General features: G+C 41.3%; 1 protein-coding gene across 5 annotated transcripts in view; it reads right to left on the reverse strand.

The window, feature by feature from the left end:
• Positions 1-16260, reverse strand: part of Pcca (propionyl-CoA carboxylase subunit alpha) — a 301425-nt gene that overhangs the window by 161326 nt on the left and 123839 nt on the right. For all 5 annotated transcript variants that reach the window (XM_040741316.1, XM_040740935.1, XM_040740593.1 and 2 more), the window contains exons 11-12: positions 13558-13652; positions 9816-9966 (exon numbers count right to left, since the gene is read on the reverse strand). In XM_040741316.1, the coding sequence (XP_040597250.1) occupies positions 9816-9966; positions 13558-13652 (246 nt within the window). The remainder of the gene's footprint in view (positions 1-9815; positions 9967-13557; positions 13653-16260) is intronic.

Raw genomic sequence — 16260 nt, forward strand, 5'->3', positions numbered from 1 at the left:
ACTGCAGGACCTACAAAATTTGGTGTGTGCTTTAAGCATTAGGATCTCAGCTTAGAAAATAAATTTGAAAGAGAAAATACACTGTTTAAAAAAAAAAAAGAACATAAGTGGTTAAGAACATATCCTGCTCCTGGAGTTCAATTCCCAGCACATCAAGTGGCTCACAACCACCTGTAACTTCAGCTCCAAGGGATGCCATACCTTTGGCTTCTACAAGTACCTGTACTCACATGCATGCAAGCACACACACACACACACACATACACATACATGCACACACACTTTAAAATAACAAAAGTAAATTTATTAAGAAGAGAAGAAAAGTTTCTATTAAAAAAAAGAACATTTTAAATGAGATCAGAAACCAGACATGGTGGCACACATGTATATGGGGCAGGAGGGTAACAGTGATTTTGAAGGCATCTTTATCTACAACAAGTTCCAGACCTGCCAAGATTGCACAGGCTTAGAGGGGACATGCGAGAAATGCCTCCTCGATACTGTGAGAAAGGCCTCCTCGATACTGTGAGAAGTCCAAGATTTGTTCTTCATGATCCCATGCAGTAGACCTGTTTACTATCAAACATCTCCCTACACACAAACACATTCTAAGAAGGCAAAAATTCATTTATTCTTGCTAACTGGCAGGGTCACAGTCAGGGCAAACGAACCCAAGAAAAGAAATGTGAATAAGTATTAAATGGACGTGACCTGTATCAAAAGGTGATGTTAAATAGCACTGTCAGAACTAACATGATGAAATTTTCTAACAACCCCCATCTCCCTGACCCCCAAATCTATTTGTCACATTTGAGGTGACAGGATCTCCTAGCAAGCTATCCAGGATAAAAGTAGACAGGCACGGAGGTACTCCAGTGATTTCAACTAACTGCAAAGGGCTGGCTGCCTGATGGAGAAGACTGTAGGGCAAGCTTTAAAAAGCAATGGGCTAAAACAAATGTGCCAGAAACAAATGAGAGGACAAAGGAAACCAATAGAGCTGGATGGGTGTGGTAATATGTGAAGCCGGCTACTGGGGAGGCTAAGGCAAGAGTATAATTAGAGGCCAAGAGTTCAAGGCCAGCCAAGGTAACAAAGCAAGACCTTGTCTCAGGGAGTTACAAACTGCCCTACAAAAGACACCGGCTGTTAGTTTCATAGATGACGACACGTACTTAACACAAAAAAATCTGTCTTTGTAGAACAAAACAAAAACATTCTTTCATTACAAATTTCTTTCTTGATCCCTTTGAAAGCAACTATTCCCATCACAGCATAATGAAGCCCCTGTCTTAATAAAAACATGATTTTCTAACTCATTATCCAATTAGATTCACTTAATTAGAAAGCTATTACTTTAATAAAAAAATCAAATTCATATCTAAAAGGCAAAATTATAAAGATATTCCCATGAAGAGAATATGAGCTAAGAAATGTAATTTCAAAGGGAGTACCCAACAACTTACTGTCAATAATAAATGTTACAGATGTTTAGGATATTGGCCACAAAATTCAGTTAAATGCATCACTCTGCTAAAAACCAATCTGTTACTACTTGACAGGCATATTTTTACTCTACCAGTAACTTTTTCATACAAAGTTATTTTTCATATAAAGTGTTATTTGGTGATAACACCCAAGGGACTGGCTGGTATTTGATGTGCATACCAAGTCCCTTGCATCTAAGGCTCATCCTGTGACCAGTGAGGTTCTAACCCTCAGGGGAGCATTTCCACTTGTCATTTAGAAAGGAAAAGATATGTGACAGTGAGGCACGGGCTGCCCTTATGGGACAGGACAGGGGCAGGGGTGAGTGAAAGCACACACTCACATGTATATAATGGACTTCTTAATGCCAACAGCTTGGAACCTGTACTCACAGTTACTGGGACTTAGTAACAAGAGAGGATGTTCTGGAGAACATCAAAGACGCTGGGCAGTGGTGGTGCATACCTTTAGTCCCAGCACTCAATTGAGCAATTGAGATGGGGGTTGGGGAGTCAAACTGGTAGAAAATTTCATCATGATAGTTCTGACAGTGCTATTTAACATCACCTTTTGATACAGTTCATGTCCATTTAATACTTATTCACATTTCTTTTATTGGATTTCTTTTCTTGGAGGCAGAGGCAGGTGGATCTCTGTGAGTTCCATGCCAGCCTGTTCTACGGAGCAAGTTCCGGACATCCAGAGCCTTTACAAAGAGAAAAGCTGTCTTGTAAACAAAACAACAACAAAGAGTAAGACTACAGGAAAGAATTATCAGCCAAAAATCCAACCAACAAGCTTGCAGAGATATAAGCACAACATTGAGCACCATTTTTTGTCCTGCAGGCATGTGCACTCCAGCTGCAAAGTAATACTAGGGATGTCGTTTCTTCCTTTAGTAGCACTGAGCAACTGAAAAGCACAGCCATAAAATGAAAGGTGATCACAAGAGAGGGCATAGAAAAGCCTCCTCCACAAGGAGTAGAGGGCACAAAGGAGCAAACCCTCAAGGTCAGAGTGGCTTGCAAGAGAGCCACTCCACCTAACACCCATCCCCCACCCTCCCATCCCCCATCCTCCCACCCCCCACCCCCGCTGGACTGTAGATGGTCTGGTTCAGTACCCCTCAGAAGCCTAAGGTACCCTTAGTACCACAACATACTATCACAAATCTCTGTAAGAAAGGATGCATCATCTAAGACGTCAACGTACCACTAAAAAGAATTTTAAAAATAACAATGGTAACCAATATACCGGGGTTGGAGAGATGACTCAGTAGTCAAGAGCACTGTTGACTCTTGTAGAGGACCTAGGTTCAATTTCTGGGGCCTACATCACTGCTCACAACGATGAACTGGTAACTCCAGTTCCAGGGAATCCAACAGCAGGCACATGCATAGTGCACATATATGCATGTATGAACACCATTCACACACATAAAATCACATAAGCTAATAAATAAAATATTACATGAGCAGCACGAATACTTTAAAAAGGCATAAAAGCATTCAAGCAGCACCTGAGCAGAGTCAGCAAGTAGAGCACCCAGTCACAGGGTTCCAGAAAGGGACACTGTCGCACATACCATAAGACAACTAAGCTGACTGTGTTTAAGGAAGTAAAAGAAAAAAAATAAATTTTGGATAGGAGATGAGAATAGATAGTAAACAGTGAACTGCATTTAAAAAAAATCAAATACAAAGCCTATCCTGATGTGTAAACAACAGAAACTATAAACTAGTGGGTGAATGATGCCTGCAGTTCGGCACGAGAAAACAAAGGGGTAGGCCAAAGGAATCCAGGTGCAAGGTGAAAACTATCAAAGAAATGATATGTAATGACATGACCTAAACTACAAAATTCAGAAGGAAAAGACTGTACTAACACAAAAGCCGCTGAGACTCAGGAAATCCTATGAATTCTGCATGTGTATGTATACATGCACTGAAGAAAACTAGGGGAAAAAATTAAATTGTTTAAGCTTTTATTTTACTATGTTTAAACAGTTTTAGTGAGGAGGCTCAGCAGGTAAGAGTGCTTGCCTTGTGTCTTAGGGTTTACTATTGCTGTGAGGAGACACCATGACCACTGCAACTCTTACAAAGAAAACATTTCATTCAGGGGCTCACTTATAGTTTCAGAGGTTCAGGACGTTATGGCGGGACCATGTGGCATGCAGGCAGGTACGGTGCTGGAGAAATAGACAAGTGTCCTATATCTTGCAGGCAACAGAAAGCCAACTGAGGCCCTGGGCAGTAACCTGAGCATAGGAAACCTCAGAGCCTGCCACCCACAGTGACACACTTCCTCCAACAAGGCTCTACCCACTACAACAAAGCCTCACCTCCTAATAGTGCCACCCCCCCATGGGATTATGGGATTATGGGGGCCAATCACATTCAAACTACCACACCTTTCGAGCCTGGGGACCTGAGTTTGATCCTGAGAACCACAAGAGGTGGAAGGAGAAAATTGGTTCTTTAATCTTCAGTCCCACACATGCACCGCAGCACACACAACCCTCACACAAACACGTCATGAACACATACAACAATAACGGATGTTTCAAACATGCTAAAGCATTAAAAACCAAATTCATAACTACTGTCAGAATCAAAAAAGTAACTATCTACATGCAAGCAGACACAGATGTTTAAAGTCTCCCTAAGAATAGGCAAGTGTAACAATGAATTTGAGAGGGAGTGAAGGGAGCCAATGTGGAGGAATTAGAAGAAGAAAGGGGAAGATGACATACAAATTAATTATGATAATATGATATATATCACACATGTGTGTGGCGTACATGAGTCTGCCACAAGCAAGCCTTTGAGAGAAATTTCCAGTCACAAAGGAAGGAAAAGAGTATTTCTGTGTGGGCAGAATAGTGACTGTTTAAAACAATAATACGAGATATTACCTTGATGACAGTGGAGTGACCTAACTTCTCCTCCAGCCAGGTGAGACAACAGACTTGGATAAATCAAAGCTGTCTCTTGTGGGACAGAGGTTCTAGCAAAAGCTCAGAGGTACAAACCACAGTAGGGATAAAGTGAAACGCTAAGCACTGGAAATCCAAGAAGAGAAAAATGGAAACATTGACTAAATTTAAATCCCGAATGTATCAAAAACAAGTTCAGCTATATGGGGCAGGACCAGAAGTTCACTTGAGCCTGGAGTTCAAGGCTATCCTATTTAAAAAAAAATAAAAAGTATGGTACCTAAGAGTTCATGATGCTGTCTAGGCATAGACAAGATGAAAGACCTTGCCTTTAAAAATTATATGCTGCTTACAGAGATGTAAATAAAATGAATTCACTCACAGACAGGTGGAAAGAATGAAGAAAAACACGCCATGCAAAACAAGAGCTGCTGAGAAAACCACCTTAAGAAAGACCACTAGCTTCCCAGTCGTGACGGGGAGGACAGGGCCACTGAGAAAAACCCAACTCCAGTGTCCAAAACCACAGGACTGGTCAGGACCGAGTACAGAAAGCGTTGCTCTTGCAATCCCTGTATATTAAGAGAGGCCGTCCAGTTACATGAGGCCACTTCCAGGGACAGGTATGCACAGAAGATAGCACGCTGAAGCAAAGGCTTCAGGGTGACAGCTAAAGCTAAGCGTGGGAAAGTAACGAAGAAGAGTGCTCGCCATCCCGGTGATGTGTAAAGGGCCATCGGAGTGGTAGAAACATTCAAGCCCTACTCAGCTTCTGCCCGAGGGAACCCAACTGCCCTCCCGCAACACTCACACAAACCACCCCGCTAAAGGCCTAATGGGAACGGAGTGGATTCTGTTTTCAGGCGTGTTATGATTTACGCCAGTCTCTGTTACTAAAGGTGGCATTTCACAATCCAGGCCACCCATTCACCACAGTCTCATAAAGCCGCAATACATTTTCTGCTTCAGCAGACCAAATGTGTTTTACAAATAGTGCACCAGATTGAACGGAATTCCTTCCAAACCCATGTCCATCAAGAATCTGTGAATATGCACTTATTCGGAAAGAGTCTTAACAGATATAACAATTTAAGGTCATACTAGAGAGGAATGACCCCCAAAATCTTTTAGAAAGAGGAAACTTAGGACATGGGGACACTTAAGGAAAAAGCCAGGTGACAGCTGAAGCACAGACCAGAGCTGTGCTGCCACACACCAAAGAACAACTGGTCAACTGAAAGTCACCTGATGCCATTCTTGCTCAGCGCCAGCATGGAAGAAACTTTGCCGACAGACTCCAGTTAACACTTCACTCAATGAGTAAACTGGGAAATGAATTAAGTATCTATAGAACATCTGCAGAAGTTAAATAGATAAAATATAAACTGGCATTTTCTTCAAAGGAGTATCACATGGAGTATCATGAAACTCCCTGTTTTAACCGTGCCAGCACCAAAAGAATAAATAATGTATGACCCATTGACAAAAGTTGAAATGAAAGAATAGCTAGTAAAACCTAGTATGGCAACACAGGACAGGATTCCATCAAAATAGGAGACACCCCAGAGACGGAGGGAGATGGCATGAAAATGGGCACTTCACACCACTAGACCTAGCAGATGCTTATTTGATTTCTTGCTTCATAATATTTCATTTAACAATATGCTTGTATTTTGTCTACTTTTATTCAGATATTTCACAATTTAAGGGAAGGGGGGAAGGGGGAAGAAAATAAAGCCACCTGGGGGAGAGAGAGAGACACACACAGAGAGAGAGAGAGAGAGAGAGAGAGAGAGAGAGAGAGAGAGAGAGAGAGAGAGAGAGAGCACGTGCAAGGGGGGGGTGCATCAGCAGCCAAGTGAGAACCCTGAAAGCATACACAGCTGCTCCCAGAAACTATCTTGGAAGTGCCTCAGGGCATGGCAGGAGATGGTGACAGCACCAGTGCCACAGTTGGCCCAGGTCATGCCTGGAGACAGCGTCAGCACTGAAGTAGGCCGAGGTGGCAGCTGTGGCTGCCAGAATCTATCCAACCACTTGAGCCTCAGCTACAGCCCTGCCTGCACCTTAAGGATCAATCACTGGAGTCCTGGCCTGGCCCCCACCTACACTGAGAGGAGAGACCATGTGACCTTGGGCCCATAAACACATGGGGGGAGCAATCACCAGAGGCTCCACCCTGCCAGTGCCTGAAGGAAAATTCAATGGAGCCGGTGCCCCCAACTACACCAGTTGGAGGAACAGGGAGCCCCCTCCCCAAGCGCAGTCTCCTCCTCCTGTACTGACTTCAGGATGTCCGGGTAGACAACAAAGTAAGATCACACTCAACAACATAAAGAGCAATATGGCACAACCAGAAACTGGTGGTTCTACAGCAACAAGACCTGAACATCCCAACGCAGATGGGGCAGAAGAAAACAACCTTGAAAATAACTTTATGAAGATGACTGAAGCCCTTAAAGAGGAAATGAAAAAAAATCCCCTTAAAGAAATGGAGGAAGCCGGGCGGTGGTGGCGCACGCCTTTAATCCCAGCACTCGGGAGGCAGAGGCAGGTGGATCTCTGTGTGTTTGAGGCCAGGCTGGACCGATAGCCTCCGAAACAATACAGAGAAACCCTGTCTCGTAAAAACCAAAAAAAAAAAAAAAAAAGAAATGGAGGAAAAGACAAGAAAAAAATTGGAAACAATCAACAGTTCCCTTAAAGAAAAAGCAGTCAAATAGGTGAAGGAGATGACTCAAGACATGGAAACTGAAGTAGAGGCAGTAAAGAAAGCACAAACTGAGGGAGCTCCAGTAATGGGAAATCTGGATAAACAATCAGGAACTGCAGATGCAAGCATAAACAACAGAATACAAGAGATGGAAGAGAAAATCTCAGGCATTGAAGATATGATAGAGGAAATAGATTTATTGGCCAAGGAAAATGTTAAATCCAACAAACTCTTAACAAAATGTCCAGGGAATTTGTGACACCATGAAAAGACCAAACCTGAGAATAATGGGGATAGAAGAAGGAAAAGAATGCCAGCTCAAAGGCACAGGAAATATATTCAACAAATCATAGAAAAAAACTTCCCCAACTACAGAAAGACATGCCTATGGAAGTACAAGAAGCTTACAGAACACCAAATAGAATGGACAAAAAAAAAGTCCCCTCACCATATAATAATCAAAACACTAAACATACAGAATAAAGAAAGAAGATTAAGAGCTGTAAAGGAAAAGGGGCAAGTAACATATAAAGACAAATCTATCCGAATTACACCCAACTCCTCAATGGAAACAATGAAAGCCAGAATGTCCTGAACAGACATTATATAGACACTAAGAGACTATGAGTACCAGTCCAGACTACTATACCCAGCAAAGCTTTCAATCATCATAGACAGAGAAAACAAGATATTCTGTGACAAAACTGGACTTAAGCAATGCCTCTCCACAAATCCAGTTCTACAGAAAGCACTAGAAGGAAAACTCCAACCCAAGGAAGTTAGCTGTACCCACAAAAGAACAGGCAATCCCACACCAACAAATACTAAAAAAGGGAAACAAATATGAGCTACCACCAAAAAATAACAGGAATTAACAATCACTTATCATTAATATCCCTTAATATCAATGGACTCAGTTCTAAAAAAAAAAAAAGACACAGGCTAACAGAATTCATATAAAAACAGGGTCCATCCGGCTATAGCATACTAGAAACGTAACTTAACCTCAGACATTACCTCAGAGTAAAGGGTGGGGAAAAGACTTTCCAATCTGATGGACCTAAGACGCAAGCTGGTGTAGCTATCCTAATATCTAATATCTAACAAAACAAACTACAAACTAAAGGGAATCAAAAGAGATGGAGAAGGACATTTCACATTCATTGCAGGAAAAATCCACCAAGATGAAGTCTCAATTCTGAACATCTATGCCCCAAATATAAGGGTACCCTCATTTGTAAAAGAAACATTACTAAAGCTTAAGTCACATATAAAGCCCCATACACTAATAGTGGGAGACTTCAATACCCCACTTTCACCACTGGACAGAAACTCCCTCAGACAGAAGCACAACAGAGAAATAAAGGAACTAACACAAGTTATAACTCAATTGGATTTAACAGACATCTATAGAACATTCTACCCAAACACAAAAGAATATACCTTCTTCTCAACACTCCATGAAACCTTCTCTAAAACTGACCACATGCTCAGTAACAAAGCAAACCTCAACAGATAAAAAGAAAAATAAGGAATAACCCCCTGTATCAGATGAGATCACCATGACTTAAAGTTAGAATTAAAAAAACAACACTATTTGTAGATAGCCCACAAACTCATGGAAACTGAATAATGTTCAACTGAATCACCACTGGATCTAGGAAGAAATAAAGAAATTAAAGACTTCCTAAAATTCAATGATAATGACAACTCAACATACGCAAACTTAAGGGACACAATGAAAGGAGAGCTTAGAGGAAAGTTCATAGCACAAAACGCCTACATGAAAAATCTGGAGAAATCCCACACTAGCAAATTAACAGAACAACTGAAAGCTCTAGAACAAAAAGAAGCAAACTCACCCAGGAGGAGTATGTGGCTAGAAATAACCAAATTGAGGATTGAAATCAATAAAATGAAAACAAAGGAAACAATACAAAGAATCAATAAGTCAGAGTTGGTTCTTCAAGAAAATCAACAAGATAGAAACCTTTATCCAAACTAACCAAAAGACAGAGAGAAAATATCCAAATTAGCAAAATGAGAAATGAAAAGAGAGACAAAACAACGGACACTGAGGAAATCCAGAGAATCTTCAAAAGCCTGCACTCACAAAATTGGAAAATTTAAAGGAAATGATCAGTTTTCTGGATAAGTACCACATACCAAAGTTAAATCAAGACCAGATAAACAGATTAAATAGACATATAGCCCCTATGGAAATAGAAACAGTCATGAAAAGTCTCAAAACAAAACAAAACCCAAGGGCCAGATGGTTTCAGCATAGAATTCTATCAGAACTTCAAAGAAGAGCTAATGCCAATACTCCTCAAATTGTGAGGCTAGTTACCCTGATATCCAAGACACACAAAGATACAACTAAGAAAGAATATTACAGACCAACTTTTCTCATGAACATTGATGCAAAATACTCAGTAAAACACTGGCAAACCAAATCCAAGAACACATCAGGCAAACACCCATACACATAATAAAATTTTAAATTAAGTCAGTGGGCTGCTTAATCTCCTTAGCAGATGTCTCAGCACAAGTATAGACAGAAAATATTTACGTTTATGGCACTGGTATTTAAAATTTACTGTGAAACAAAACAAGAAAAATAATGAGTGAGGAGGGGCACAGAGCATGGAGAGGAAAAAAAACAGGTGCTGTTACCTGGAGTCTTGTATTCATTTCCAAGAAGTAAAAATTCTTCTGGGAGTCCACCAGAAATTCCACAGTTCCAGCAGAGGAATACTGCACAGCTTTAGCCAAAGCCACAGCCTGCTCTCCCATTGCTCGGCGAGTCTCGTGATCCAGAAAAATGCTACAAATACACAAAGCACTAAGCTGCAAAGCCTTGGTGATCTTTTAAGGGCTTACATAAAACTGCTACACAGGTCTGTCTGTATCAGTTTAGGAGCTGGTCCTGTTGCAAGGCAGAGACTGTGTCCTGTGGGACATGCTTCACCAATGTGACATGCCTCACCAATCCAACATAAGGTTTTATGGAACATTTCATCTTTTCATATTACCATACAGCTTCATTTCTAAAATATACAATAACTTTTACCTGGTAAAACTGAACATATGTACTAGGAGTTACTTCAAGCTAAAAGTAAATGAAAATAGCTTAACGGAGAATTGACATACACAATCCTTGTTTTACATAGATTCTGTATGTGCAAACTTGCCTACTTGCTATAACATATGTGCCCTTTAAAATACATATTTTAGCACCTTTGTGCATACATGAACAAGCAGAGAAGAAAACTGTCAGAAGCTGAGGATAAACAAATGATGTTCTCTCTTCCTATTCTAGGGTTTATATTTCATCACTGTCATCTCCAAGGAGAGAGAGAAAGACCCTGCTTGAGAGACCCTTGACCTTCATGCTTAGGTGTTATCTGGGCTTCTAAGAGCATAATGGCCGTGAAACATCTTATGGTGAACGCATACATGTAACGTAAGCCTAAAAAGAAATGTATTGAAGTCTTGGATTACCATTAAAATAGGTCTTCTTCAACTGGAACACACAGAAAACAAGGGTCTATACTGATCAGGTAGTCACATTTATACATTATGTGAAAATTCTATGGCCTGAGGCTCGAAGGAGCCCAAACCCGTATATCCCCTAGGAAAGACAGTTTGATATTTGATGTGGGATGTCCTTCTGTATTCTGTGAATATGTGCTGCTTTTATAGGTTAATGAATAAAGCTGTTTTGGCCTATGACAACACAGAATATTGCTAGGCAGGAAATCCAAACAGAGATAGAGAAAGAAAAAAGGCAGAGTTGAAAGACCACGGTAGAAGTAAGATACCAAAGCATTACCGGTAAGCCACAGTCATGTGTGGGTTGCACAGATCAGTAAATGAGGGTTAATTTAATTGTAAGAGCTAGTTGGTAATATGCCTGAGCCATTGACCAAATAATTATAATTAATGTTAAGCTTGGAGTGTTTATTCAGGAACTGATGAGTGGGATGAGAAAACAGACTGCAGAGACCTGTGGGCAGGAGAGAAACCAGTCCAGTGGGACCTGGTAAGACAGAGACAAACCTCCAACCACAAGCATTTGTTAATTCAGTGTCCACGGTGCCTTTGTAGAACATAACTAACTGCATTGAATAAACCTCTAATGCCTGTCACTGTCTCACAGGCAGGTCAAGCTAGAATGTTTTCAATAAACCTTGTTTAAATGAAGGGAAATTGTGTGTGTATGTGTGTGTGTGTGTAATGTAGACATATACCTACACATCATATACATATTCATATACTTGAGACAGAGAGTGAATGCCAAATAGCCAGTATTTACGGGTTCTTTATGAGAAAGGCTCTGAGAAATCAACATTAACTACATTTCTATTTGCAGGTCAATGCATTACTTGCATAAGATGTATCAGACATACCATATTCATGATGGGATGGGATGCAGAACTTGTATGCACCTTTCTTTGGTATGTAACCATTTACAAAGAGCCTTGGTTTACCTGTGTTACATGATCACTTTCCTGCCAGACTCACTGGTTTTTGTTTGTCTGGGGAACTTGGGGTTGTTTAAGTAAATTTGAAGCTAGGGACTGATGCACCAGTAGAAACTCCCATATGTTTCTGCTTGCAACTAAGTTTTTGTAACTCCTTAACTGCCCGTCCGTCAGTGTTCAATTAGTCATCAGTCAGTATTCAAAATTTCCGACTACTTTGAATCAAGATACAAATAAGGTCTAGACTGCATTTAGCTGATTTTTTTGTTTGTGTTTGCATTTTAAGATGCTTTTAATCTGCCATCCCATACTTGGTTTTCAGCCACGCTTGGGCACTTTCCTGCCTCATTCCTAAGTTGAAGGCTGAACCCGTGGTGTCTTTTAAGACGTGTTATATTTCAATTCCATATAAACTGAGAGTTAGATTAAAGCCTTCAATGGCCATTTGAATAGACACAGGGTCAGAGCCTACCGTATAAGTAACTGGGAAACGTACTTTCTATCCTGCCCTGTAGGTGATGCTGTGATTATTTGATGGCTTCAGGTGATAAGGTATTTCTTATCATAACTATAGTTTGGCAGTATCCTAATAAATACAGGCATGGAGATATCTGGAAAACAACCACCAATTAAGATACTCAATTTTTCCCTTTCTGGTCTTATCCTTTCCAGTACCACAAACCTTGCCCAGCAGTGGCACAGTTTCTATGTGCTCTGTTCTATTGGCAAGTATGCAGTCAGAGGTCAAGAGAGGTGATGTGGACAACCAATACTAAATGACAGCAGCGTCAAGGGGTTAGCATTCCATGTTTTAAGACCACCATACTTTCCACATTCTTAACTAATGTATCTAAAGCAGGGATTGATTTTATGCTGAGATTTAAAATTTACCCATAGTCACATATAAATTTTGAGAGACCACGCACATTATATTAAAGCATGTTGGTCTTGCAGCCTAAAGTTACAAATATATATATATATATATATATGTATGTATGTATGTATATATATATATATATATATACATACACACACACATATGCTTGGCAATTCAAAACAACTACACACATTCAACTGGGCTTTGTTTTTCAGTTTTTTCAGGGGGTTGCCTGATTTTGATTTTGGGGACAAGGTCTTGCAATGTACCTTTGGCAGGCCTGGTAGTCACTGTGTAGCACATGCTGGCCTTGAATTCATGGTGACTTTCCTGCCTCCACCTCTGAGATGCTAAGGTTATAGGCATTCTTCACTAGGCCTAGCTTCAACTGGGAATATTTTTTCTTTTTCTTTTTCTTTTCTTTTCTTTCTTTTTTTGGGGGGAGTTGTTTGTTTGTTTGTTTTTTGGATACAAAGTCCTCCCTATGTAGCTCTAGGTGACTAGAAATCTCTATGTAGACCAGGTTGACCTCAAATCCAGAGGTCCATCTACCTACCTCTGCCTCCCAAGTACTGCCACCATATTCAATGTTAACTGGGGATTTTTAAGAACAAAGAGAGTACCAGGACATACACAAATGCCAACTCAGCATCAGCTGCAAGATGAAGCCATGAAGGTGTCTCACAGAATCTGTTGCAGCCTCTGGGAGCCACCAAAATCAAGGAGTTTTTTAGAGCTTAACGTGAGAAGCGCATCTATTCTGGGCATCCCAAGAACACTAGCAGCCTCTGCACAACCCCGAAGCCTAAACAAGCAACAGTTATTGTCTATCCAACTCTCTCTTCTCATAAAAACCTACTTTTCCAAGTGTTTTCTCATTTTTATGCACTGGAGTGCGGGGTGGGGGGGTGCCAGGTAACAGATTTTGAATCATTAATGCAGAAACAGCCGCTGGCAATGTTTATATTAAGAGAACTTTAGCAGGTAAAAAATTTTAACCTGGAAAATGCTTAGGAGCGGATGGTTTCATGAGTGTTCTCCGAATGACCCTTACCTTGGCGCTTCCTCCACCACCTTCTGATTTCTTCTCTGGATCGAGCATTCCCTTTCATTGAGCCACAGGGCATTGCCGTGTTTGTCACCTAAGACCTGAGAAAGGTAACACTTGAGAAAACCCCAGTGAGCGTGTGTGAGCCAATGCTTCTCCACACTGCTTCCCCTGAGGGTGTACCAACTAATGCTTCCCCACATCACTTCTCCTGAGGGTGTACCAGCGAATGCTTCCCCACACTGCTTCTCCTGAGGGTGTACCAGCTAATGCTTCCCCACACTGCTTCTCCTGAGGGTGTACCAGCTAATGCTTCCCCACACCGCTTCTCCTGAGGGTGTGCCAGCCAATGCTTCCCCACACCGCTTCCCTTGAGGGTGTACCAGCCAATGCAACCCTCAGAGAATACACACAGCTCTCAAAACACATGCGAGGCCAGGCATTGGTGGTGGCGCACACCTTTAATCCCAGCACTCTGGAGACAGAGGCAGGCGGATCTCTGTGAGTCCGAGGCCAGCCTGATCTACAAAGCAAGTATCAGGACAGCCAGGACTGTTGCACAGAGAAACCCTGTCTCAAAAAAAAAAATCACACATTAGGTTGATATTAACAGAAGTAAAGTATATTTATAATTCTGGAATACAATATTATTAACAAAAGTATCTTAGGAGAAAGATTCTGATGTTGCATTTCAAGCACACAGATGGGCACATGAGTATCATTTAATAATGGCTGAAAGGTCAGAAGCCACGGTGAAAGCGAGGAAATGTCAGCGCTGCCTTCTGGTCACCACTGGAGCACTGACACATCACTGCACAAGCCTGTCTGTTGTTCTTCTTACCAAATGTCTGTTAGTCGGGAAGTGATAGTTTATGGATCTATCGCCCATACATTGTTATTTGTATGTGGACGCCTTTACTATGGCTTATTCTGTTAGAGGAAACTGGGGGGAAAAATGGCTGGGAGCTAGCCCATAACACATCATGATGCTCTCCATTTGTGATAAGAAGAAATAAACTTGGGCCACTGGGGAAGACATGGCCCTCGGCTAAAGATGAGCCATTCGGAGTTGTTCGGATATTTCTGAACACAGACTTGCATTAGAACCTCTGAGTCTATCCAGCCTCACTGCAAAGGCATTCTGTCATTCTGTTTCTTTGTGTATTACAGAGAGCTAGCAGAAGCAGCGTCTTAGTGATTTATATGGCTGGTGGAAAAAATCATATTTGCAACAGGCATAAAATCAGAGTGAATAGCTGACTGAAACATTTTTAGGGAATAAAGCCTTTCTAAATTCAAAAATCATTACAAGTAATATAGGAAAATTTTAGAGTCGTCAGATGCCAATAGATTGGCATTTTACTGCTAAGACTCCAAGGTAGCTGCATGAGGTAGATCTAAAAATATTTTAACTACTCAAAATAACTCTCAACCTCTTTATATTTAAACTCTAGTTGGCAAGGAAGTAAAAGTACACTTCGTCTCCAAGAAATAAAGCCAAAATAACCAAGAATCTCAAAAGCCCTTGAAACTGTCAAAAGAAAAAAAAAGATTCAAATACAGAATCAAGTGTTTGTTTTCTCTGATTCTATATAGTCTCCTTGTTTGCTCTAAAAAGTGTAGGGAATTTGGCACACAAGTGATGCATACAGACATATGTGCTGGCAAAACATCCATACATAGAAAGTCAAAATTAAAAGCTTGGGAAATTTATCAAGCATTTAAAAAACAACATGTAATGATATGCTGGGGAAAACGAATAAAAACACACTGAGGGGAAAGATGATCCTTAGCCTTGCAAGCCATTTCAAACTTCTACTATGACCCTTTAGAGATACATGCGCTGAATGGGGCGCAGCCACACTGCTAGTTCCTCAAGAGGTCTCATGATAATGCAAGCCCGTGAGGACCCCTGAACCCAGCCTGGGGGACACTAGTGGCTAAGAACCGTGGCCATGAGAATACAAAGCAGAGCAGAGTTATCCACCTTGCCAGTGTACACCTGAGACAGGACACAGCGTGGGACAACTCACGGAAAAAATTAGCAGGTGACTGACATGCTACAGATACACTTCCCAGGCTGTGGCATAGACATTCGAGAATGGGTAACATCACCTAAGTGCAGAACCCAGAGGGCCAGGGGACAGGGTAGAAATGGGCTTGATGTCTGTGAACTGAGATTGTAACACAGCACTGTCTGAGCAGGATTGCTGCCGTCTTCTCTAGACCAGCTGTGTCTGCTAGAAAGTGTCACCGCAGCTCTGCTGGTTCACTGATGGAGTTCCCTCATGAAGGGAGGACTGGAGAGGGCCACTGCACCTTCCCCTGACATTGCAATCATCCTTCCAGACACTTGTATATAATTCTGCCCTAATAATGTACATTTTGGGGGGGCCTAGAGCATACGGGCCGGGAAAGACAAAAAATGAATGGGTCCCACCTGCACAGCCATTGGGAAGCCATCATCCATGCTGGACGTAGACTTTTCAATGTGGCTACTTTAGGGTCACCTGCACTCATGCCCATAACCCCTCACTCATGCTCTATAAGTAAGCCTGCTAAACCATTGATTCCCCAGGGGCAACTCTGGTTTGCCAGTGGGCCTTTATGAATCAGGATGGACAGACACTGGAGAAAGAACTATTAAAACAACCCTATATACATAAACTAATACAAATAAGCTCATGGAAACTAGAAAGTGAAGATTTT

This window comes from Mesocricetus auratus, unplaced genomic scaffold (genome assembly GCF_017639785.1).
Source record: "Mesocricetus auratus isolate SY011 unplaced genomic scaffold, BCM_Maur_2.0 Super-Scaffold_2245, whole genome shotgun sequence".
NCBI lineage: Eukaryota > Metazoa > Chordata > Mammalia > Rodentia > Cricetidae > Mesocricetus > Mesocricetus auratus.